Source organism: Phocoena sinus, chromosome 2, assembly GCF_008692025.1.
Source record: "Phocoena sinus isolate mPhoSin1 chromosome 2, mPhoSin1.pri, whole genome shotgun sequence".
Taxonomy (NCBI): Eukaryota; Metazoa; Chordata; class Mammalia; order Artiodactyla; family Phocoenidae; genus Phocoena; species Phocoena sinus.
Genome location: NC_045764.1, coordinates 51,643,538 through 51,671,060, shown reverse-complemented (window position 1 = coordinate 51,671,060; position 27,523 = coordinate 51,643,538). Strand labels below are relative to the sequence as shown.

Genomic DNA, 27,523 nt, shown 5'->3' with positions numbered 1-27,523 from the left:
CACAATATAAAAACAAAATCAAAAGATATATACTTTTTGCATGTGTGCAGCAAAGGTTTAGTTCTCCTGTCATAGATTGTGCTGCCTTCTTCCATCCTGTAGCTCTGCCTTCTGGAACATGTGACGTGTGGTCACTGGGCCTGGAGAAGGGAGAAATGGAAGCAGTTTTCTAGCTTTTTTTAAAACTGAGATATAATTGACATATTATACTAGCTTCAGGTGTTGTTACATAATAATTAAATATTTGTATATATTGTGAAATAATCACCAAACATAATTCTCATTAATGGGAAAACTATAAAATTCACAGCTAATGCATATATTTAAGTTATATGAAGAGATAAAATATTACATTAAGGGACTTGAAATAATTTTTATTTATATTTCCATGTTCTTAAATGAAGTGATTAGGGAGGAAAAAGCATATGCCACAATCCATTTGTTCTTTATAGGGTAGTTGTGTTCAAGAACAAGGCTTATTTCTTTTATTTATTTTTTTTAAATTTTGTTTTTTAGCGGTACACGGGCCTCTCACTGTTGTGGCCTCTCCCGTTGCGGAGCACAGGCTCCGGACGCGCAGGCTCAGCGGCCATGGCTCACGGGCGCAGCCGCTCCGCGGCATGTGGGATCTTCCCGGACCGGGGCACAAACCCGTGTCCCCTGCACCGGCAGGCAGATTCTCAACCACTATGCCACCAGGGAAACCCTGTTTGTTTTATTTTGATTCATTTGCCAGACATACTTTAGCAGGTAGTCAATAAATACTTGTTGGTTAGATTGATCCTGACACAGGCTGAACAATAATTATTTCAAGATTCAAGCAAAAATTCTGAGAGCATTTTCTTCAATAATGAAGATGACTTGACATCATTTAATAACTAAATTGGCTTCAATTTCTTCCCTTCAAATTTTGTTTTCTTGCTTGCCATCTGATTAAAAATGTAAAATATGCTGATGATGAGCAAATCTCAAACTGCGCAGATGCGCAATTTTCATTTGTGATGTTCCCACAGGCTCACTGTCACTTCCGACCTTGGGTCAACGTTATAATGAGCTCCTCCTTTTCCATTAGCTGTAACTGGCTTTCCCTGACTTGTTTCCAATGGAAATATGCTTTCTGTGGAATGCTGGTCTACAACCAATTGTGGAAGAGAAAACGTCAGAGCATTACTAGATGATGACTGTAAAATAATATTCAAGTTGGATTTTCCTAAGTAATTGTTTCACAGATTACACTATTGTAGTGGTTTTCAAACCTCTTTTAATGATCACTGATGGTAAATACTTTTAGATCTCAACTCAGAACACACACACACATTAACTGGAATAAAAGTTTCACAAAACAATACTTGATATGTATTGATGTTTTCTCTTCTATTCCATTCCACTCTATAAAATTTCTGGTCATGATCTACTACTTAATTTTGTAGCTGGTAGTGGTTCTCAATACTGGCTGAAAGTAAGAATCAACTAGGAAACTTTAAAAAAAATACTAAAGCCAAAGGCACAACAAGACCAATAAAATGGACTAGAAATTCCAGAAATAAACCTTCACTTTACATATTGGACACATTTACTCCAATACATATTGGACCTTTGATTTATGACAGTATTGATAATATACGGAAAGAATGACCATTTGAATATCCATATGGAAAAAAATTAACCTTGTTTCTAACCTCAAAATATATAGAGACCTAAATGTTAGTATGGATGTGACAGGTAAAATAATATAACTTCTGGATCTGTACTGTTCCATGCAGTAGAAATTGAATATCATGATTCTCTTGTTCACTTTCAGAGCATCTTTTTCTTTTTGGTTAACCTTAAGACATTTATAATTAAATTTCACTGACATGAATGACACAGGGGAACTCTGAATCCTCTCTTACAGCATGTGGAGCCAGCAACCTGCCCTGCGGGTCAGCCCAACCCCAGTTCCACCACTTTCATCTAGGTTCACATGTGGTCCTGCTTTACAGAATCAGACTAGTCATTCATGGTAGCACTAATGGCAACTGTATGTTTTGGCAGAAAAAAATCTGAGGAAATACCCAATAAGTCTTAGTTTAGAGAAGAAGATTTTAAAAAGAAGGCTTAGAAACCCATAGACCCCAGATCAAGATCAATAGAGGAGTAGCCAGCAGATCACATTGGCACATGTTGGACTTCCCCCGACCAGGGAAACGGGAGTTGGCTCTGTGCCTGACATGACACTGACCTGGTACCTTGCTTGGTACGTGTCAGCATGGTGTTTTCTCTGATTCACAACAGCTAATGGCAGAAATCAGAGACAAATGAAAATCATATAAATATATATTGGACAGAAATTTAAGGATGCCCTTTTGAAAAGAATGTATATTTGAAAAGTCTGGAAACCTAGGGAAATTTTTATTTTTAAATATGTTACATTTTCGTATAATATACCCAGAATGTTTTTTCTTCCAGATACTTTTGCAGTCAAAATATCCCTAATTTTTTATAAAATAAAATAAATAAAATATATTTATTTATTTGGCTGTGCTGGGTCTTCGTTGCATCATGTGGGATCTTCGTTGCAGCATTCGGGATCTAGTTCCCTGACTAGGGATTGAACCTGGGCCCCCTGCATTGGGCGCACGGAGTCTTAACCACTGGACCACCGGGGAAATCCCAAAAGATGCCTAAATTTAAAGCCATGGATTTAATCATTAATCTCCCCCATAAGTATAATTAATAAATGAAATATTTTCTCTATGTTGCAGACTTTGCAGATACCCTATATGTCTCTCTATGTCTCTGTCTGTCTCGGTGTCTCTGTCTTTCCCCCTATCTACTTAAAATCTGGGTGTTATGCATTTTTTTTTCTTTAAGGGGCTTCTTGCATTAGATAGAGCTAGATAGGAATGACTAGTTCTTTTCAGTTTTGAGATGTTATGAGTTACTTACTCTTGGTGAGTAAATAGCAAGAGCTAGTGGCCATGGACAGAGGGAGAGGCTGGGCTGAGGAAGGGAGATGACCCATCCCTGTTTGCTCAGAGGACGAAACAGTGACTATCCCAGCAGGTGCCCAATTTCCTAATCTCATGCCAGCACTTCTTGCCAGGGGGAAATCTCCCCTTTTATTTATTTATTAATGATTTCTGAGTTAAAGAAGGAAACTGTTGGGAATGTGTAATTGAGATTATTTTTCTGTACTCCTTCACTGCTTCCCTGCCCTCTGCTCTAGGTTCTCACACCCACTGCACCCCACTCTCATCTGAAGATTATGGGAATCTTTGTCATCTTGTTCTTTTCTAAGGGATGTTTCCTTCTGCAGTGGCAGCAGGAAACATTTCATAAGCATATATTTTAAATATTAAAATTGGAGGCTTGCTTCATCAGTTCTCTAATAACACCAAGTCCTTCCCTAAAAGTAACTTGCTTCCTCTTTATCAGTGAGTGAGACAGATGTTCCAGATTCCTTCTTGATCAAGGTGTGGCTCTGTACCCTTCTATAGATTTCACTCTCTTTCATAAGAGATTCCTTTGGTGACACTGCCCCTGACGACTACCGTGTTGTAAGAAATCCTGCTGACACTGAGGAAATGAATTACCCTGTCAAGGAAATGGATTATCCCTCAGAAAAGCTGCTCCGCCACCAACACTTGGTCGGGTAACCTCAATACTGATCAGGGTATTATAGGAAATCAGTGAATGATGGCTGGCTGTTATGCCACCTGGAAATCCATAGTGCCATTGATGAGGAAATGTAAATAGTGACCACAGTACCAACACTTGCAGCTTACTGGGCACTTACTATACACCGAGCGTTACAAAGTGATTTAGACACATGACCTCATTTCATCCTGACCTAGAGTTTACAAACATAAAAATCATTATATCTGTTTTACAGATGAGGTCATATAGCTGGAAAGGGGTAGGATGGGCATTCAGATTCCCAAACATCTATTCTTGACAAGCCAATAGGCCTTGGGTTCCTACTGTCCTGTCCTGAAATTCTATCCCATTGTGTTGTGGGGGGAAGGTCTGGGCATCCCCCAGGTGAGTCTGATCATTGGAAAGGTTGGAACTAGGTGACTCTATGCAAGACAGCCTCTCCAGGACTTGTCTCTGGACTTTCTGTTTAGCAGAGTTTTTGCCCATTATGTGGGCTTCCTTTACTGAAAGAAGAATATGAAACGAGTTATCTTTTCCCAGTAGTGAGAGATGTGGACATAGTGGCGGGAAGGCAGCTGTGAAGGAGCAGGAGATGTCCCATTCCTCTCCCTTGGAGAATCTTTTTAAGCTTAGCATTTAATCTTATTATTTAAACCAGCCTGACATGGGATTCTTGCCCCTACCCAATAAAGTCAGGATAATAAGATAGTATCATTACATAACACTGATTCTGTACTTTACTGTATTCAGGTAAAGTACATACATACCTAATCACTCTTAATCCACAGCAGGTCTTTGCAGTAGGTAGAATTAGCACCATTTAATTCAGACGAAGATTCAGAGATTGAGTTGTAGAAGACCTAGCTATTGACAGGTCTGGCCCTTGAACGGGCTGTCTGACTCCAGGGCCAAGGTTCTTTCTTTTTCAGCTGTTTGAAAGACAGTGAGCTACTTGAGGCAGTGTATGTAGCACTGCATTCTTTTTAAAAAATTCTTAAATTGCAGGCTTGCGATTTGTATGGTGGTCTTCCTGACCTGAGACTCAGTGAGTGGGGAGCTTCTGCAGAACCTGCCACAGTGCACAGGAGGGCTTTGCACCCAGCCAATCCTCCAGTTTCTCCAGTGGGAAAACCTGAGACAGAATCAGGGCCTGGCCTCGGGTTCCTCTGTGAGTCACTAGCAGCAGCGAGGTTCTCAACTCCCTTGCTTTTGCCTGCATCAGTCCCTTGTGCCTGAGACTAATAACAGCATAATTTATGAAGCAAGATGTGTGACTCACCAGGCAAGGGAGGAGAGCTTGCAAGGAAGGATGCGGCAGAGAGGAGCAACATATTTAACAGCAACTGGAAAGGAAATGCTGACATGATGGTAATTGGGTTAAAATTTCTTTACATTGCAACACCATTGCCTGGTTACCCAGCTGTTAATTTATATTTTAGACTTCTAAAGTTAACTAAAAAGGGGGGCGGGAACAGGGGGAAGAGGGGAAGGGAATTCTACCTTTGAAGGCAGAATTATCAAATCTATGTAACTTTCTCATAGATTTCTTCTCAATCATCTTGGACCCCTTTTCTTTGAACCCCAGGATTTGCATTCTTCTAAAACTTATCCATTGTGTAATTTTGCTTTACACCCTTCTGATTTCAGTCTTACCTGTTTTTCTGCAACCTCCTATCCATGTTACCAGTCTAAATAAACTTCCTCAGTCACTTACCTCTCTTGTTCCTGAGCTGGCCTTTGGCAATCTTTGTCAATTAATGACCAGGACAGAGATGAACCAGAGATCCGATAAAGGTGAAGAGGCATCCAGGAGAATTACTTTTTGGTGAATACTCCCTCCTTAAATGGCTTTTTCTGCATTATCTTTATTATCTCCAGAATCTAAAGTCAGTTTATAGATAGGTCACACAAGCCTGTCTTCCTGTTGAGCAAGGAAGCACATTTTAAATTTTCAGTTACCTGTTTGTGTGTGTAAAAAGGCTGTGATAAGTTTTACGTAGGTAGCAAACTTGCCTTACTTCAAATCATCTATTACTTTTTGTATATGAAACATTAACTTAAAAAGTTAGCCTCTTAAAATATATTAATGTGAAATAAATCACCTTAATAACACCTTTTAGTATGGGAAGCTGGGTGCATACTGGGAAAACAATAATTTAAAATCTTAAATATGCAGAGTTTTACTGTTCTAGCATATCAATTATTTTTTCATGTTTCTTTCTAGTTTTTGTCTTTACACACACGCTCACACACATATATGTGTATGATTAAAATAGTATATTATACGAGATCATATACCGTCATATGATCATAGTATAGATATAATTTTGAATTTTCTTTTTTAAACGTGTCATAACACTTTTCATGTTTATAAATTTTACAATTTTAGCATTAATTGATTATTATTAGAGTTAACATTTCAAAATGTACTTAAACATTCCATATTTTAAAAATCCATTATTTACTAGTACTGAAGTGTTATTTATTAACTATAGTTTAAAAAGTTTTCTTTCCAGTTTACATGTATTTCTAGGTAGGCAGGAACATTTTGGTGACTCCTAAAATTTATTATCCGATTCCAAAAGGGTAGTATCATTTACGTTGCCACCAGTAACATAGGAATGTACATTTATATGTAAATGATATATATGAGACATTTATAGCATAGTTAGCACTGAGTATTATTTTTAAATAATGTCTTCTAATTTAATAGGTGTAAATTATAGAATTTTATGACCTGGAAGTTCATTTAGTTGCTCTCTTTAGAAGGGCAACCTGGTATTTGATAGCTTGACTCCAATTTACATTTAACAGGCATGTAATACAGTGATTTACAAATATTTACTCACTTTGTTATTTAAACAACCTCATCAGGGTGGTACAATTATTATTTCCATTTTGTAGATGGGGAAACTGACATTAAGTTAGTTGTCCAAGGGCACATAGCTAGCTAAGTGTCAGAACCCAGGCAGTCTGGCTCCAGAGTCCATGTGCTTGACGACTGTGTTATACTGGCTCCCTTAATATCTATTTAGCATTTACTGTTTGTACGCTTTACATATGCCAAGTTATGGGTGCTATTGTGAGTAAAACAATTTTAGCCCCTGACCTCATGGATCTGGAAGTCTGGGGAGGGAACCAGACTTTAATCAAATCAACATACATATAATTACAAATTTGATACATGTTATGAAGAAAAAGAATGGAGTGATGATAGCATCTAACAGGAGTATTTCTTTTAGCTCTAAGAGTGATGGGGGTGCAGGGGTCATGGAAAGTCTTGGTGAAGATCTTAGAGATACTTAAATTGAGACTTGAAGGATAAGGAGGAGAGAGTAGGGTGAAGATGGGTGAAAAGAGCATTCTAGGCAGAAGGAATAGTCTATGCATATGCCCCGAGGCAGGAAAGGACTTTCCCTTCTGCTCTAAGGGTCATAAAGCTGACCGGCTTGCTTGTGGGATCACAAAGTGAGGGATGCACAAGTGAGCCTGGAAAAGCAGACAGGGGTCCAGTGGTCCAGGGCCATGCCACAAGCTTCTCACTCACAGAAGAGTGCACACAGGGGGAGGAAGGTGAGCGCTGCCTCCAGACACAGCTGGAGTTGTTTTGGGCAATAAGCCTCAGGCAGAGCCATCCCCAGGTGGGGTTTCTTCTGCACACAACAGCAAATGGTGACCCTGCCTGTGCTTTTCTAGGAATTAAAACTTCACTGGCTCATTATTTGAGTTAGGAAGGGGATATTTAAGTTAGGAACCTAGATCAAGGCATATTGTGAAGTCTTATTATAGAGCCAAGAGAAACATGGCCTGAAGAGAACAGCACCAGGGGAGAGCCTTCGCTTGAGAGAGAACATGACCCCGTACAGATGCCAAGTGCCTTGTTGGCATTTTAGGGGTTTATTAGTTTTGCTGGAAATTTTTCCATAATGTGTACTAACAATGAAAGAGTATTGTTCTAGTAGAAAGTGATAGCTGGCTCTTGGGGACATTAACCTATGCTTTGGAATCAGTGGAAGCAAAAAGTCAGAAGCACATCTTCCTAAAATCTCAAGTCAACTTTTACTCTATAAGCAAACTCTATATACAGTATTAGAAGGGGAAAATGAGAAGGCCCTTTCTTCTAATTTCAATTTCAGAGGCCTTTTTGATTTGCTCAATATAACTTAAGCTTTTGTTAATTAGTGTTAGAGTAAGCACATAAAGTTTGTTGGACTTTTCCATCAAGTCAATCAGGATTAGAGAATGAAGGATCGGCCAGTAGGAAGAACTCTAAAGAGTATAGGAATCACAGCTATAGGAAGCAGTCACGACCCCTGGGGCAGAGATACAGTACGCAAGGAAGAGGCCTCCAGGGCTGATGTGCAGACCCTGATGAAGAGGGCACAGAGGGGTCGCTATGGAAAACCAGCAGAACTGGCTGGCTATGGAACTAGCCCTCAGAAACTTGCGGGAAATCTGCCCTCTAGGGTGCTGTTCATCGGGAAGTGTCTCGCTGGAGACACTCTGGCCACAAAACTCCCCAGGAAGGTGCCGGTGGATTCTGCTGGCTGATGGGGGCTGCTGGAGTCTTCACTGGGAGTGCACCAGAGCCAAAAGCGAAACTTCTTCCTCCTGCAGTATCTCTCCACTACTCCCTACTTGGAAAGGTCCTGGGCCAGCTGGCAAAGGGAAGTAGGTAAAGGGACCAAAGGGACCAGACTTATTTCACAGAGCAGGCAAACAGGGTCAAAATCTAATGACTTACATGAAATAGAAGTTTATTTCTCTTGTACATAACAGTTCAGATATGGGTGGACCAGGGCTAATGTGCTAATTGGCTTCAAAAATTGCTCCAGTTCTGTCATCCCCATTTCCAGCTGTCAGGAAGGAAGACAGAGGGAAGCCAGGACATGCAGCTTGGTCTTTAGGGAGGTTACCCAAATCAGTTCCCACTCCTGTGTCATTGACCCAGACACGGTCACGCATGGCCGCACCTAGCCGTGCTAGAGGGAGGTTGGGAAATGTTGCCTCGTGTGGCAGGGTAGCCACGTGCCAGGTTAAACTGGGGGGGGGGGGTGTCTGTAACTAAAAGGCAGAATCAATGGATACTTAGGACTTCCCGACACCCCTCAATGGCATCTTTGAGGCAATACCATGTTTCTGCTACAGATCTTCTGAAATTTTCTTTTTCATCTCTAAATCTGTTCTGAATTTCTTTGAGGCTTTAAATTGGTATAATTGTAAAATTCAATATGAGGGAATTAAAATTGTTTTTATCTTGTTGTAAGTTAATTACTTCTTTACATAAAGTATAGGGTTTTTTTTTTCCCTTCTCTTCAGTTTTCTAAAGTTATAAGCCCAGGCATTTATTATCTTTTTATAAACTAACTTAGTCATAATAAATATCCTTCAGAGTTAAGTTGCTCTGTCATTTGCATTGTCTTATCCATTCGAAATGGCGCAACTCAAAATGCTTTCAGAATTGGAAGTTACAGCTGGCTCAGTCCTTACACTGTTCACAGGAAGCAAGTAGCTGCTCATGTTTTCTTTTGTGTTTTATCTTAAAGGCATAAACCAGTTCTTTTGGTTGAGTTAGTAGAGTTAAGGTAGACTAAAGGTGGATAAACATGTTTACCTGACCTCCTACACCAGATTTTAAAAATTGTTCTCCAGCTAACGAAAATGAAGTTGTACATAGTTATCAATAAATTAGATATAATTTCTGGCCATAGTATCATGCCTTTATTGTTCAAAACTCCATTCCAGCCTCAGTAAACCCTCCATCAGTTCATTCAGCAAGCACTTGTATAGTGTCTACTGTGTGGCAAACTTTGGGTATACAGTAGTGTATGAGCCACGCAAAGTCCTTGCTCTTCTGGAGCTGACTTTCTCTTCACCAGAGAACCCTGGCCCCTCTGTAATCCAGCTGGTCACCCAGTCACAAAAACTCTCACCAACTCTCATATCCTCCAACCATAATAATACTCAGAAATTGTGAATACTGATTCAAGAGTGTCTCTCACTGCATTGCTCAGGAATATGCCTTTACTTCAATTTAACTTGTTTTCCTAACTTCCCATTTCTCATCACCGTCCTCTATCTGAGAGATATTTTCTGTTCTGTAGAGATACTTTCTTGTCACTCTCCTCTGTCCAAGAGATATGTTCTGTAGAGTTATCTTCTAAACTGATGTGATGTTTACAGTAGGGATTAGATGGATAGTTACCAGAAGCTGTCCAAAGACTCAGCCTGACTTGGAGTTCTTACCTCAGCAATAGTTAGAGTACCACATTTTTTCAGTACTTTACAAAAATGTTGCTTCAAATAGTGATAAACTTGTAACCCAGATAATTTTATTTCTTCAAGTACTAAGGTCAGATTTAATGGTGTGTGTCTGAGAAAGTGGTTCAACAGGCTTCCTTCACCCTGATGGGTTCTGTATCCATGAGGTCAGAAAATAATGAGTCATAAAAACCTACATTCATTAGATTGTCTTCCTGCAAACTGCTGGCACTGGAAAATAGGGTTTAAAATTTCCACAGTATTACTGGGAAAACACAGCTGGGCTATGATGCCACCTCCATTACTGAACTTCCCCAAAGTAAAAAGAAATAACTGCAGGTACTTTTCTTGTAAATATTTCCTATTTTTAAAAATAGCTTCAGATTCTTTTATATAAATAAAAATTGTAGTTCCTTCAGATTTTTTTTTATGTTAAGTAGGAATTTCAGTACTTAGAGAATGTACAAAGGATGGGAAAAAAATGGAGTTTGAGTAGCTGATGAGAAAAAAAGGGACTGAGAATGGCCAAGGAGTAAATGAATACGTTTGCTTCTGAGAGAACACTAAGCAGAGACTGAAAAGTTGTCAACATGGTTGGCAATTTTCAGTTGCCAGAAAGGCCTAGAGTTCAGCCAAATGAATCAAGATGAGATATGGGCTATGAGTTTGATGTGGGAGTCAGTGAGCTTCTCAGAGTGTTCAAAAGTGACTGAGTCACAGGCAGGGCTCCTGAATGACAGATTCATTGTTGCAAATGCTCAGGATTTTTTTTTTTTTTAGAGCAGTAACTTGTGGGGTTTTAAAAACACAGGTATCTCTCCATCTCAATATTTTCTAATTCTCTTTCCATCTAAGGATTGTTTAAATATCACAATAGTTAGTTAACACAGCATACAGGTACCGTTCCACTCACTGTGTAGGTAATGTTTGTCATCCACCAGGCATCTTTTTAAGGCTGAGTCAGGGAAGCCAGCAGCCTCTGTTACACTGAACAACCAAAAAACCCTTAAGTAGTGACTGAGTGCCACTGTCGCATTTGAAATGTAGGCAGAACAGGAGCAAAAATGGGAGAGAAAGAAAGAAAAGGGGACCAACAAGTGCCCATTGTGGGCAAGATGAGATCCAAGGCTAACCAGAGGGAGAAACTGACAGATGCTACAGGCTGCCAGTCCCTCCTCAGTTACTCAAGGGAGTTCCTGCTTCCCCATTTAAACTTTAGAAGGAAATCCTAAGAACAGGCACTTCTGCTAAATTTAAGGTTCAGACAGCTTAATTGGAGCTGTTTCTCCTGAAGGAGAGTGGGGAAAATGCTAGGTGTATCAGTCAGTGCTCTTGATTGTAAGCAATGGAATCCACCTCTTTCTTACTACCTTAAACAAAAGGCTTCACTGAAAGTGACTCACAGCACCAAAAGAAGGGTGATGGGCCAGACCTGGACCACAGTAGAAACCAAGAGACTAAGGTGATCAGGAAAGCCAGAAAGCTGAGAAATGACAACTGTCTTCTCAGCAGCAGCAGCCTAGGCAGAATGCCATCTGCTGCTGATGCAGCTCGTCCCAGTCTGGTCCAGATTCAAAGTCCTGAGTAAAGCCTCCATTTTGCCAACCCCAGGCCATCCCAGGTCAACTGCTAGCAGATGGAAAATTGTCCATCTTGGCTTTCACAGTGGGAAAGGCATGGTACCAACTCTACACACATTGCTGATTTCCTCTGCTACTAGGAGGGCTGGAAGCTGGGCTACCTCAAGAACAGCACATCCTGTACACTAGAGTCAGGGAAAGATGACTGTAAAGGATGCCAGAGGTCCTGGAACAGGCTTGTGGCCTTAAGACAGCTACTGAGAGGCTAAGAGAATGTGACTTGCTTCTTGCTACTAGAATGAAATGGCAGAAAAGAGGAGGAAAGTGCCAGTCCCAGTTCTCTCTCTGCTTAGCCCTGGATCTCGTCTTGAGAGCAAGTATGGTAGAGAGGCTGGCTGGAGGGTTAGCCTGGATGAGTAAAGCCCACTGCCCAGAGCTAGACTGTTGACCTGAACACTCTATACCAAAGTCTGTCATCTGAGAGAGCCATTTCCCCTTCAGAGGAGTTAGTCTGTTTTTACTTTTTAAAGCATGAAATTTTTATTTTCTCCCAGAAAGCCATTAACTTTAAAAACATGCTGAAGTCTGAATCTGGATATAGTCTTTCCTTCACTACTTATTTTTCTGGGTTCATGAACACAATCTTTTTTTTTTTTTTTTTTTTTTGGCTGCACCGCACAGCTTGTGGGATCTTAGTTCCTTGACCAGGGAGCAAACCCACATCCTTGGCGGTGAAAGTGCGGAGCACTAACCACTGCACCGCCTGGGAATTTCCCATGGACACAACCTTGACTCAGGTGAATTTGGGAGGTAAAACTCAAGACCCTTAAATGAGATGATAGGAAGCTTTAGCATGAAGTTCAGGCTGAGTCATGGATTAAAAGATATAAAAGTTAAAGGAGGATGAAGCTGAGAAGGAGACTTTTATTTATTTATTTTATTAAAAAAATTTTTTAACATCTTTATTGGAGTATAATTGATTTGCAATGGTGTGTTAGTTTCTGCTTTATAACAAAGTGAATCAGCTATACATATACATATATCCCCATATCCCCTCCCTCTTGCGTCTCCCTCCCACCCTCCCTATCCCACCCCTCTAGGTGGTCACAAAGCACCGAGCTGATCTCCCTGTACTATGTGGCTGCTTCCCACTAGCTATCTATTTTACATTTGGTAGTATATATAAGTCAGAAGGAGACTTTAACTTTTTTTATTTTAGATATAACTCACATACCATAGAATTCACCCAAAGTGTGCAATTTAATGTTTTTTTTAGTATATTCACAGAGTTGTGTAACCAGCACCACATTCAATTTATGAACATTTTCATCACCCCCAAAAGAAACCCTGTACCTATTAGCAGCCACTCCCCACTTCCCCCCACACCCCCATGTACACCCTAAGGAACTACTAAACTACTGTTTGTCTCCCTTTATTTGCCTATTCTGAACATTTCACATGACCGGAATCATACAATATGTGCCTTTTCTGCCTGGCTTCTTTTACTTAGCATGTTTTTAAGAGCCATCCATGTCATAGCATGAATCTTTTCAATTCTCTTGAGTATATACCTAGGAGTAGGATTGCTGGGTCATATGATAACTCCGTGTTTAACATTTCAAGGAACTGCGGACTATTTTCCACAGCAGCTGCACCATTTTACTTTCCCTCAAGCAATATATGAGGTTCCAATTTCTCCACATCCTGCCAACATTGTTATCTTTTTGATTATAGCCATCTTAGTGGGTATAATGAAGGGTATCTCTGGGTTTGTTTCTTATTTGCATTCCCCTCATGGTTAATGATGTTGAGCATTTTTCCATGTGCCTATTGGCCATTTGTATATCTTCTTTGATGAAATGTCTATTCAAGATCCTTTGCCCATTTTAAAATTGGGTTATTTGTCCTTTTATTATTGAGTTCTAAGTGTTCTTCATATATTCTAAATACAAGTCCCTATCAGATATATGATTTTCAAATATTTCCTCCCATTCAATGGATTGTCTGTGGTTTTTTTTTAACATCTTTATTGGAGTATAATTGCTTTACGATGGTGTGTTAGTTTCTGCTTTATAACAAAGTGAATGAGTTATACATATAATATGTTCCCATATCTCTTCCCTCTTGCATCTCCCTCCCTCCCACGCTCCCTATCCCACCCCTCTAGGTGGTCACAAAGCACCGAGCTGATCTCCCTGTGCTATGCGGCTGCTTCCCACTAGCTATCCACTTTACGCTTGGTAGTGTATATATGTCCATGCCACTCTCTCACTTTGTCACAGCTTACCCTTCCCCCTCCCCATATCCTCAAGTCCATTCTCTAGTAGGTCTGTGTCTTTATTCCTTTCTTGCCCCTAGGTTCTTCATGACCTTTTTTTTTTTTTTCTTAGCTTTCATATATATGTGTTAGCATATGGTATTTGTCTTTCTCTTTCTGACTTACTTCACTCTGTATGACAGACTCTAGGTCCATCCATCTAACTACAAATAACTCCATTTATTTCTTTTTATGGCTGAGTAATATTCCATTGTATATATGTGCCACATCTTCTTTATCCATTCATTTGTCGATGGACACTTAGGTTGCTTCCATGTCCTGGCTATTGTAAATAGAGCTGCAATGAACATTTTGGTACATGACTCTTTTTGAATTATGGTTTTCTCAGGGTATATGCTCAGTAGTGGGATTGCTGGGTCATATGGTAGTTCTATTTTTAGTTTTTTAAGGAACCTCCATACTGTTCTCCATAATGGCTGTATCAATCTACATTCCCACCAACAGTGCAAGAGTGTTACCTTTTCTCCACACTCTGTATATGGATTGTCTTTTAACTTTCTTGATGGTATCCATTGAAACACAAAATGTGTTAATTTTGATGAAGTCCAATTTATCTATTTTTTATTTTGCTGTTTGTGCTTTGGGTGTCATATGCAAGAAGGCTTTGCTTAACCCCAGGTGTTGAAGATTTACTCCTGTATAATATTCTAAGAGTGTTATTATTTTAGCCCTTATATTTAGATCTGTGCTTCATTTTGAGTTAATTTTTGTATGTCCTGTGAAGAAGAGATTCTTAACTCTTTTGAAGCTGCAGTAATTGATGTTTGGTGGCAGCACATGAAGAAAGAGGAAATAGTGTAGATTTTTTTTCTCAATTTGAACTACATATACCAAGGGGCCACCCTTAACTTCTGAGTTCTTTCTCTCTCCCCATATATGTTTTTTGTTGTTTGATACTAAAGTTACTAGGCTTTCAACAAATCTTTTTTCATTGCTTGCATATTATTTAGCGTGGCAACCCCTATATAACCATTGTAAGCTGTTTATTTAGTTATATTTCACACTGGACAAAATAATCTTTACTGCCTGGAGTTACATTTTAGGAGTGAGCAAACTATTTTGTATAATGATTATTATAATAGTATCAAAACTAACTCACTGCCATTGCTATTTGTTCCCTGAGTCATAGTCTATTAAATTTGGAGCTAATATAGTAATGAACATGCTAAGGCAAACTTTTAGGAAGAAATAGATCTCCCCTTGCAGGAGTAGATCGCTCTGATGCAGTGAGGGACACAGGCACGGTACAAGGTTTGTCCATTACAGGAGAGACTCCCGTGACCTGGGCTCATTTCTAAGATCTGTAGGAATTTTGAATTTTAGCTGTAGTCTCACTCAAAGAATTGTGCCTGCTCTTGTTCTGACCCAATCCGGCTGTGCACTTCAATGCAGATTTCCTCTCTTTATTCCCTCTTTGGTTAGTTATGTCAGATGGCCCAGGCAGCCAGGCTGGAATCCTCAACTCCCTTGCCAAAGTGTGTTAATTCTTCCTTCCTAACAACTCTTTCATCAGTTCTCACTGTCTCCTCCCTAGTCCAAATCCAGGTCAGTCCTGACTCAGTTGTAAGCTCCCTGAAGTCTAGGATCATCCCTTTCCTTTCTGTAGACCCAAAGACTGATAGAAAGTATTCAGTAAATATTTCCTGATGATCTTTATTCCACCATATTTGCACAATTTTGCAACTGTATTAATGCTACTTACCCTCCTCCAGGGTAGAAGTTACAGTAAAATGATTAATACATGAAAAAGAAGGCAGCCCCTCTCCTTCTCCACACAAGGCTTGCAGGTGTGGGTGTGACTGGTTTCCTGCTACTTTGCACGCACGTGTCTCTGAGCAGCAGATGAGAAATGAAATAAAGTAGGAAATATCTCACCATGGTTAGTTATTTGGTTTTGGTGTGGATTTTTCTGAAGCATATTGATGTCCACACTCTGGAATTCTTCTTCATCTGAAATCAGAAATCTGTAATGTTGATACTCCACTCTGATCCTCACCTCTGATTGAGTTTTTCTGCTCTCTTGGGTCCCACTTCCACCAGACTTGTTCTTTGGCCTCTGGTCCCTTGAGTTTTGTATTTTTTTCCCTCCTTCTCATTTCTTTCTTGGCCTCTCTTTATTCTCTACCCAGTTTGGATCTCATGTGTAATCTCATAAATGGCGTGATCAGCAGGTTCAGCTGCCTGATACCGCTGCTCTCTGCAGCTTCCAATTTCTGACCATATTTAGTGCTTCAAACTCCTAATTGCTCTTCAGTCTTCCTGTGTCCTGAAATGTACTCCATATTGCTGCCAGAGAGCAGCCATGTGTGTGCCTGGCCGAGGGTTCTGGAGGCTGAAACCCAGATCTCATTCTGCTGGCAAGAAGGGCTGTGTCTGCCCAGAGGGGACACCATCCTCTAATCGACACAAAGATACCACGTGGGCTCTCAGAGGACCTGGCTGCCCAAGCAACCTTTCTAAAATATCTGATTATTTTATTCCTCTGCATAATACTCTTCCTGGGTTCCATTGGTTAAAGCCCAAGCTCCTTAGCCTGGATTGCAGACACTCTGTGACCAAGTCTGAACTGTCTCACCAGCCATTTTTTTTTTTTTTTAAGAAGATGTTGGGAGTAGGAGTTTATTAATTAATTTATTTTTGCTGTGTTGGGTCTTCATTTCTGTGTGAGGGCTTTCTCTAGTTGTGGCAAGCGGGGGCCACTCTTCATCACGGTGCATGGGCCTCTCACTATCGTGGCCTCTCTTGTTGCGGAGCACAGGCTCCAGACGCGCAGGCTCAGCAGTTATGGCTCACGGGCCTAGTTGCTCTGCGGCATGTGAGATCCTCCCAGACCAGGGCTCAAACCCGTGTCCCCTGCATTAGCAGGCAGATTCTCAACCGCTGCGCCACCAGGGAAGCCCTCACCAGCCTTTTGATGAGAGTTACCGTATGATTTATTACCCAAACTGGGACACTTATGAAAGGAAGGGGCACTATTATTAATTATGCCAGGACAATAAACCGAGACTCTGGGCACTTGTGTGTGACCCAGCATCCCACACCTTGGATTCTTAGGCTGTGGTGGAACCACACTGCTGGTGGTGTTCCATGGGCACCTGGTATTTACAAATCAAGAGGTTTTGACAGAGTTATTTTGACCACCCTGCTGTGAATCTGTCGACATTTGACTTCTTTGTCTGATTAACTGTTAAAGGATTACATCAAAACATGCTCAAGGTCAAAATGTCAAGATTAAAATTGTCATAGCCTAAATGATGAGATTGGAGCATCTAAATGTTCTTCTATGTTTCTGGTTACTTGATCAGTGTACTTTCTCTCCTTAAAACTTCTATTCCCTCTTTCCCATTTTCCTGCCTTTCTCTGGTTTACTTCCACTTACCATTTAAGACATCTTGAACATTGTTCTAGATCATCTGCTCCAGTGGGCTTTCCCGACGCATCTTGGCTGGGCTCAGTGCTGGTCACCTTGTTCCCACAGCACCCACTACAAACCTGTTTCATTGTACCTGAAAAAAGTGTGTCAGAGTCGTCTGTCAGGCCTGCCTTGCCCACAGAATATAAGGTCCTTAAGGCAAGAACGCTGTCTTTTTAATTTTTGCATCCTCAGTGCCTAGCACAGGGCTTGACAAATAGTAGAATCTCTGTAAATATTTGTTGACATGGACTAATTTGAATTCTTTATTGTAATACAAAGTTAAATATGCTTGCCCTTTATCTCCTGGAGAAGTTCTTAGGATACTAGCGAAGGTTTATACATACTTGGAGCTTTCATGAGGTTGGCCTTTGGCATGTTGAAGTTGTAGAGATTATTGTTAGATTAATTTTCATATGATAGAAACATATAAGAGGAAGACACATACCCATAATATTAACACATGTTGTGCCAAGAGTGTGAACAGTGGTGTATTAAACTTCAGTTTGCCATGCCACAGCCGAAATTCTTCTGAGAGTGTTGGCAGAGTAATTCCTGTTTAATGCAATGAAGCTCCATGAAGCCCGGTAAATAATAGTACTCCGTTCTGTTCAATAATAGTACCCTGTGTTCTAAACTCTCGGGTTTAGGTATTTTGATTAAAGGTGTCAATGTTGTCTCAATTTTAAGTATTTGTTCTATAAATCTAATGTATTCTTTTTCCATCTCTCTAGAATGTTTCAGATGTTTAAAGAATGGTTTTGGTTGGAAAGATTCTGGCTTCCTCCAACAACAAAGTGGTCAGATCTTGAAGATCACGATGGACTCGTCTTTGTGAAACCCTCTCATTTATGTATGAGCATTCCATATGCTTTTGGCTTGATAATTATCAGACATTTTTTTGAAAAGTAAGTAGTGTTTGTATGTCTTTCCTCCCCATTCCCCTTCTTTGCCCCACCTCTAGAATAAAGAATTTTGGTAAGATTCTTAAAGAATGTGTTGTTCGGAGGTCACCACTAATGGGCTACAGATTCTTAGGAGAGTTCATGAAATTAAATGCACACTAAATATTATCTAGACTGAACAAATAAAAATTAGAAACACAATCTCCTCAAGTACATTAGTTTTACAATGAAGAAAATTGAGATCAAGAGAGATTAAGGATCACAGAGCTTATTAGTGTCAATGACGGTACAAGAACTCAGCTCATGTTCCATGTACCATGTTGTCTGACAATGGATATGCATCCCCATGTCTTTGTTGGCAGTATTAGGAGAGTATGACTAGGGGATGCATTATCATTTTAGAATGCCTATAAAATAGCAAAAATGGCTCATTAAAGACCAAACTTAATATTGCTTTATAGCATAGTTTACTTTAAAGGTTTATTGAAAGTTTTAATAGCAGACCTTCAGTCCAAGGTATAAGGAAATCAAAGAAAAATATCAATTTGCTTTCTCAGAAAAAGTAAACTTCTTTTCTTTTTCTTAATTTAATTTAAATAGATATTACCTCCAACCTTCTATTAAAACGGTACTAGTGTTATGATAACTGAAGATAAATGTTCATCTATAATCTCTGTAGTTGTCTCTATTTCAAAAAACTGTTATTAGCACATTAATTTTTTTGGAGCAAAAACAATATTCAAATGTCAAGACTTGGATAAACTTAAGACAAAATCTGATAAAGATCATTTTGTCCAAGACTAACTGTAATGCAGATCATATGTTTATAACCATTTGCAGGGTCCTTATCTCAAGAGTTAGTTTGACCAACTCTGTTTCATGGATTGTCCAAAATGTTTTTGTACAAATAACAGCTTCACTTGGACCAATAATGTGCTATTGCTATTGGGAGGAAAAGAAAGCCCCTCAATACCACTAAGCTCTAGCTGAGAACATCTGAAAATGTTCTTCCTTTTTGACAGTTAATTTTACTTTTACTCACATGTTTGGATTTGTCAAAGAATGCCTAAATAAAGTAGCATTGTGCCACTGCACTTCCAAATTGGCAAATTACTCTGCTATCCTGAAATACTTGCTTTTCTTGCAGTGTCCGGTGATCTTTGAACTTGTCATGCAGGTCCTCTACTTATTTGCACTGCAGATTTCCTACTTTTTGGTGGACAGATCCATTTTTAACATTTTGATCAGACAGTGAACTAGAAAAATTTTTGTTTGCCAAAGCAGCATAGTTGTGGAGGACCTACTTGTTATGCCCTGGTCTTGGCCTCTCCAACAATTATCAGGAAGGAATCCAATCTTCTTTTAATTCCTAGGACCATTCTTGCTTCTTCTCAAGGGGTTAAGTATAGTCTTTTGTAACTCCTTATAACTTTAACTACCAATTACTCACCCTTAGTTTTTTCCATCCCATGACACTACAGAAAACTATGTGTTGCTCCACTAATCTCATATCTCTCTTTTTTTTCATATTTCTTTTAATGCAATAGAAGGAAGGAAAATTTAACATGGGAGCAAGATCATGCTTTTTGAAGTATAAGTTTATATTTTTTCAGGGCTTCTATATCATTTGCCTTAGACTAAACCACTTAGATCATAAATAAAATATTACTTACACCTTGCACTTGAATAGAAACTTATATTTTAAGAGGTACAGAAAATCATAAGTGGTGTGATCTCAGTCAAGAAAATGAGAGGTAAGTGAGATGGCCAAGGTCACATGGTTAGTATGTCGGGAGTAGATCTGGGACTTTAACCCCCACGGTATGAAACCAGGTTCAGGGTTGCTGGGTTTTTGTTTTCCCCTGTACCGGTACTTCTTGGACTTTCACAATGAAATACTCCTGGTGGCAAAAGAGAGTAAATTAATATCCTTTGGGAGTATAGAAGACATGGCTTAAGGGAATGATAGCAAATGTGAACTTTTCTTAACTATCAAAAATTCGTATAAATTTGACACAGTGTTTCAGCATATCCTATGGTATATGTATCACAAGAAAGCTTCCTTCTTTTGTCTTGGACTGTGTTTGTGTTACACCTCCTCATTCTAGGAAGTGACCAGGAGTTGTGATTTGGCTGGCTTATTTTTATCCTTTAGTACTAACCAGGAGCCATTTAAGATGAGGAAGTAAGGGCCCTTCCCAGGAAGTAGAGAGACAGATGGATAAAGAACAAACAAGTAGATCATTTGAAAGTGACTGACATTTGCTTTGTATTTAGAATTTCCTTTCCTTACAAGTTTTACCTTATGTTTTAATTTTTTTGGTGGGGAGGGGTCTAGAATAACAATTTCTAACTAGTATACCCAGACTCTTCTATACATTCTTTTTTGTGTCTGAAGTATGATTTAGAGAGGATTTAAGCTACTCAAATTTAAGCACTTGTGGAATAAGCACATTATCTCAGAGTAAATTATGGTCCTGGAAGAGTCCAAGGCAGGGATGGGGGTAGTAAAATCAGAAGGTAATCTTTTTGCTTTTACTTAATGGTACAATGAATAGATACCCCACCTCTACCATTTCCACTGAGCAACATGAGGGCATGATGGGATTCTTTAAAGAAGGGTAGGTGTAGCAGTTTACAGGAGTTGAAAAAGGATTGTTGCTAACCGTCTTCAACTGAAACAGTCTCAAAATAGTACAGTGGATTTAAATGTTATCTGAGACTTGCATTACTTCAGATATTTTGTTCTCTCATATAAAACCCTCTGATTAAATCTGGTCAAAGAGCCTTTCAAACTTTAGGAAATGGGAATCAATCTTAATGGCAATAGGCTGTTGTTTCCGTTTAGGAGAAGTATTTAAACTTCACATGCTCTTTTTTTTTTTTGTGGTACGAGGGCCGCGGGCCTTTCACTGCTGTGGCCTCTCCCGTTGCGGAGCACAGGCTCCGGACGCGCAGGCTCAGCGGCTATGGCCCACGGGCGCAGCTGCTCCGCGGCACGTGGGATCCTCCTAGACCGTGGCATGAGCCCGCGTCCCCTGCATTGGCAGGCGGACTCTCAACCACTGCGCCACCAGGGAAGCCCTCACATGCTTAATATCTGCCTAGGCTTGCCTTCTTTTTTATTCTACAAAACAATATTGAAAAAAAAATATGTGGGGGGTAGTGCTCTGGGATTCCTTGTCTTTTGGCTCACAGGTAACTGATGTAGTGCTAAAGGAAGAGCGGGCTATGTGGGTGTCTGAATGAGGCCATCTGAGGGCTCAGTTCTGCAGTAGTAGCAAACCTGAGACTCATTTCCTGGTAATTAACCTAACTTTGAACCATTTACATGGGAGCAGAAGTTCACATTCTCTTTTCTTTCTCTTGGACTTTTCCCTTCTATTCTATATCAATAAAATGAAAGTTCAGGAAGTTTCATCTTAGTCTAAGGTCCTTCTAGAGCTAAGATCTGTCATTTCCCTCCTCTTTTCAGTTCAGTTTATCAAATACTTATTGTGCTTCTTTATTCTCTCCTTTTTCAAAATAGGTTTTTAATTAAGTACCTATTCATATTTATTTACAGTTACATAACATGAATTGATTGATTTTCTAGATTTTTTTGAAATGAAAGGATAATGCTAAAGTAGAAAACTGTACTTATATACTTCCTCTGTTCTACTGAAAATGTTATTTCTGTCCTTGAAGCCTGGACATGTTAACAAACAGGACCATTATTTCTCTTTTTTCTTTCTTTCTTTCTTTCTTTCTTTCTTTCTTTCTTTCTTTCTTTCTTTCTTTCTTTCTTTCCTTTCTTTCTTCTTTATTGGAGTATAATTGCTTTACAATGGTGTGCTAGTTTCTGCTTTATAACAAAGTGAATGAGTTATACATGTACATATGTTCCCATATCTCTTCCCTCTTGCATCTCCCTCCCTCCCACCCTCCCTATCCCACCCCTCTAGGTGGTCACAAAGCACCGAGCTGATCTCCCTGTGCTATGCGGCTGCTTCCCACTAGCTGTCTATTTTACATTTGGTAGTGTGTATATGTCCATGCCACTCTCTTACTTTGTCACAGCTTACCCTTCCCCCTCCCCATATCTTCAAGTCCATTCTCTAGTAGGTCTGTGTCTTTACTCCTGTCTTACCCCTAGGTTCTTCATGACATTTATTTTTAATTCCATATATATGTGTTAGCATATGGTATTTGTCTTTCTCTTTCTGACTTACTTCACTCTATATGACAGACTCTAGGTCCATCCACCTCATTACAAATAGCTTAATTTCATTTCTTTTTATGGCTGAGTAATATTCCATTGTATATATGTGCCACATCTTCTTTATCCATTCATCCGCTAATGGACACTTAGGTTGTTTCCATGTCCTGGCTATTGTAAATAGGGCTGCAATGCACATTTTGGTACATGACTCTTTTTGAATTATGGTTTTCTCAGGGTATATGCCCAGTAGTACGATTGCTGGGTCATATTGTAGTTCTATTTTTAGTTTTTTAAGGAACCTCCATACTGTTCTCCATAGTGGCTATACCAATTCACATTCCCACCATCAGTGTAAGACTGTTCCCTTTTCTCCACACCCTCTCCAGCATTTATTGTTTCTAGATTTTTTGATGATGGCCATTCTGACTGGTGTGAGATGATATCTCATTGTAGTTTTGATCTGCATTTCTCTAATGATTAATAATGTTGAGCATTCTTTCATGTGTTTGTTGGCAGTCTGTATATCTTCTTTGGAGAAATGTCTATTTAGGTCTTCTGCCCATTTTTGGATTGGGTTGTTTGTTTTTTTGTTATTGAGCTGCATGAGCTGCTTGTAAATTTTGGAGATTAATCCTTTGTCAGTTGCTTCATTTGCAAATATTTTCTCCCATTCTGAGGGTTCTGTTTTGGTCTTGTTTATGGTTTCCTTTGCTGTGCAAAAGCTTTGAAGTTTCATTAGGTCCCATTTGTTTATTTTTGTTTTTATTTACATTTCTCTGGGAGTTGGGTCAAAAAGGATCTTGCTGTGTTTTATGTCATAGAGTGTTCTGCCTATGTTTTCCTCTAAGAGTTTGATAGTGTCTGGCCTTACATTTAGGTCTTTAAACCATTTTGAGTTTATTTTTGTGTATGGTGTTAGGGAGTGATCTAATCTCATACTTTTACATGTACCTGTCCAGTTTTCCCAGCACCACTTATTTATTTTTATTTTTTTAATTTTAATTAATTAATTTATTTATTTTTGGCTGTGTTGGGTCTTCGTTTCTGTGTGAGGGCTTTCTCTAGTTGTGGCAAGTGGGGGCCACTCTTCATCGTGCTGTGCGGGCCTCTCACTGTCGTGGCCTCTTTTGTTGCGGAGCACAAGCTCCAGACTTGCAGGCTCAGTAGTGTGGCTCATGGGCCTAGTTGCTCTGCGGCATGTGGGACCTTCCCAGACCAGGGCTTGAACCCGTGTCCCATGCATTGGCAGGCAGATTCTCAACCACTGCGCCACCAGGGAAGCCCACAGCACCACTTATTGAAGAGGCTGTTCTTTTTCCACTGTACATTCCTGCCTCCTTTATCGAACATAAGGTGACCATATGTGCATGGGTTTATCTCTGGACTTTCTATCCTGTTCTATTGATCTATATTTCTGTTTTTGTGCCAGTACCATACTATCTTGATTACTGTAGCTTTGTAGTATAGTCTGAAGTCAGGGAGCCTGATTCCTCCAGATCCGTTTTTTGTTCTCAAGATTGCTTTGGCTATTTGGGGTCTTTTGTGTTTCCGTACAAATTGTGAATTTTTTTTTTCTAGTTCTGTGAAAAATGCCAGTGGTAGTTTGATAGGGATTGCACTGAATCTGTAGATTGCTTTGGGTAGTAGAGTCATTTTCACAATGTTGATTCTTCCAATCGAAGAACGTGGTATATCACTCCATCTATTTGTATCTTTAATTTCTTTCATCAGTGTCTTATAATTTTCTGCATACAGGTCTTTTGTCTCCTTAGGTAGGTTTGTTCCTAGATATTTTATTCTTTTTGTTGCAGTGGTAAATGGGAGTGTTTTCTTGATTTCACTTTCAGGTTTTTCATCGTTAGTGTATAGGAATGCCAGAGATTTCTGTGCATTAATTTTGTATCCTGCTACTTTACCAAATTCATTGCTTAGCTCTAGTAGTTTTCTGGTAGCATCTTTAGGATTCTCTATGTATAGTATCATGTCATCTGCAAAAAATGACAGCTTTACTTCTTCTTTTCGAATTTGGATTCCTTTTATTTCCTTTTCTTCTCTGATTGCTGTGGCTAAAACTTCCAAAACTATGTTGAATACGAGTGGTGAGAGTGGGCAACCTTGTCTTGTTCCTGATCTTAGTGGAAATGCTTTCAGTTTTTCACCATTGAGGATGATTTTGGCTGTGGGTTTGTCATATATGGCCTTTATTCTGTTGAGGAAAGTTCCCTCTATGCCTGCTTTCTGCAGAGTTTTTTTAATCATAAATGGGTATTGAATTTTCTCAGAAGCTTTCTCTGTATCTATTGAGATGACCATATGGTTTTTGTCCTTCAATTTGTTAGTATGGTGTATCACGTTGATTGATTTGCATATATTGAAGAATCCTTGCATTCCAGGAATAAACCCCACTTGATCATGGTGTATGATCCTTTTAATGTGCTGTTGGATTCTGTTTGCTAGTATTTTGTTGAGGATTTTTGCATCTATGTTTATCAGTGATACTGGTCTGTAGTTTTCTTTCTTTGTGACATCCTTGTCTGGTTCTGGTATCAAGGTGATGGTGGCCTCATAGAATGAGTTTGGGAATGTTCCTCCCTCTGCTATATTTGGAAGAGTTTGAGAAGGATAGGTGTTAGCGCTTCTCTGAATGTTTGATAGAATTTGTCTGTAAAGCCATCTGGTCCTGGGCTTTTGTGTGTTGGAAGATTTTTAATCACAGTTTCAATTTCAGTGCTTGTGATCGGTCTGTTCATATTTTCTATTTCTTCCTGATTTAGTCTTGGCAGGTTGTGCTTTACTAAGAATTTGTTCATTTCTTCCAGGTTGTCCATTTTATTGGCATAGAGTTGCTTGTAGTAATCTCTCATGATCTTTTGTATTTCTGCAGTGTCAGTTGTTATTTCTCCTTTTTCATTTCGAATTCTATTGATTTGAGTCTTCTCCCTTTTTTTCTTGATGAGTCTGGCTAATGGTTTATCCATTTTGTTTATCCTCTCAAGGAACCAGCTTTTAGTTTTATGGATCTTTGCTATAGTTTCCTTCATTTATTTTTCATTTATTTCTGATCTGATTTTTATGATTTCTTTCCTTCTGCTAACTTTGGGTTTTTTTTTCTTCTTTCTCTAATTGCTTTAGGTGCAAGATTAGGTTTTTTATTCGAGATGTTTCCTGTTTCTTAAAGTAGGATTGTATTGCTATAAACTTCCCTCTTAGAACTGCTTTTGCTACATCCCATAGGTTTTGGGCCGTCGTGTCTCCATTGTCATTTGTTTGTAGGTATTTTTTAATTTCCTCTTTGATTTCTTCAGTGATCACTTCGTTATTAAGTAGTGTACTGTTTAGCCTCCATGTGTTTGTATTTTTTACAGGTCTTTTCCTGTAATTGATATCTAGTCTCATAGTGTTTTGGTCAGAAAAGATACTTGATACAATTTCAATTTTCCTAAATTTACCGAGGCTTGATTTGTGACCCAAGATATTATCTATCCTGGAGAATGTTCCATGAGCACTTGAGAAAAGTGTGCATTCTGTTGTTTTTGGATGGAATGTCCTATAAATATCAATTAAGTCCATCTTGTTTAATGTATCATTTAAAGCTTGTGTTTCCTTATTTATTTTCATTTTGGATGATCTGTCCATTGGTGAAAGTGGGGTGTTAAAGTCCCCTACTATGATTGTGTTACTGTCAGTCTCCCCTTTTATGGCTGTTAGTATTTGCCTTATGTATTGAGGTGCTCCTATGTTGGGTGCATAAATATTTACAATTGTTATATCTTCTTCTTGGATCGATCCCTTGATCATTACGTAGTGTCCTTCTTTGTCTCTTCTAATAGTCTTTATTTTAAAGTCTGTTTTGTCTGATATGAGAATTGCTACTCCAGCTTTCTTTTGGTTTCCATTTGCATGGAATATCTTTTTCCATCCCCTCACTTTCAGTCTGTATGTGTCTCTAGGTCTGAAGTGGGTCTCTTGTAGGCAGCATATATATGGGTCTTGTTTTTGTATCCATTCACCCAATCTGTGTCTTTTGGTGGGAGCATTTAATCCATTTACATTTAAGGTAATTATTGATATGTATGTTCCTATTCCCATTTTCTTAATTGTTTTGGGTTCGTTATTGTAGGTTGTTTCCTTCTCTTGCATTTCTTGCCTAGAGAAGGTCCTTTAACATTTGCTGTAAAGCTGGTTTGGTGGTGCTGAACTCCCTCAGCTTTTGCTTGTCTGTAAAGGTTTTAATTTCTCCATCAAATCTGGATGAGATCCTTGCTGGGTAGAGTAATCTTGGTTGCAGGTTTTTCTCCTTCATCACTTTAAATATATCCTGCCAGTCCCTTCTAGCTTGCAGAGTTTCTGCTGAAAGATCAGCTGTTAACCTTATGGGGATTCCCTTGTGTGTTATTTGTTGTGTTTCCCTTGCTGCTTTTAATATGTTTTCTTTGTATTTAATTTTTGACAGTTTGATTAATATGTATCTTGGCGTGTTTCCCCTTGGATTTATCCTGTATGGGACTCTCTGTGCTTCCTGGACTTGATCAACTATTTCCTTTCCCATATTAGGGAAGTTTTCAGCTATAATCTCTTCAAATATTTTCTCAGTCCCTTTCTTTTTCTCTTCTTCTTCTGGAACCCCTATAATTCAAATGTTGGTGCATTTAATGTCCCAGAGGTCTCTGAGACTGTCCTTAGTTCTTTTCATTCTTTTTTCTTTATTCTTCTCTGCAGTAGTTATTTCCACTATTTTATCTTCCAGGTCACTTATCCGTTCTTCTGCCTCAGTTGTTCTGCTATTGATCCCTTCTAGAGTATTTATTTTATTTATTTATTTATTTATTTATTTTTCTGCAGTACACAGGCCTTTCACTGCTGTGGCCTCTCCCTTTGTGGAGCACAGGCTCCAGACGTGCAGGCTCAGCAGCCATGGTTCACAGGCCCAGCCAGTCCGTGGCATGTGGGATCCTCCCAGACCAGGGCACAAACCCATGCCCCCTGTATCGGCAGGCAGACTCCCAACCACTGCACCACCAGGGAAGCCTGATCTAGACTGTTTTTAATTTCATTTATTGTGTTGTTCATCGTTGCTTGTATCTTTAGTTCTTCTAGATCCTTGTTAAATATTTCTTGCATTTTCTCTATTCTATTTCCAAGATTTTGGATCATCTTTACTATCATTATTCTGAATTCTTTTTCAGG

The 27,523-nt window shown here is 39.3% G+C and overlaps 1 protein-coding gene across 1 annotated transcript in view; it reads left to right on the top strand.

Annotated features, from left to right (window-relative positions):
* The window catches only part of CERS3 (ceramide synthase 3), a 121,565-nt gene that overhangs the window by 3,806 nt on the left and 90,236 nt on the right, over positions 1–27,523 (top strand). Inside the window, exon 2 of the mRNA XM_032623620.1 lies at positions 17,965–18,138. Coding sequence (XP_032479511.1) covers positions 17,966–18,138 — 173 coding nt within the window. The 5' untranslated portion in view covers position 17,965. The remainder of the gene's footprint in view (positions 1–17,964; positions 18,139–27,523) is intronic.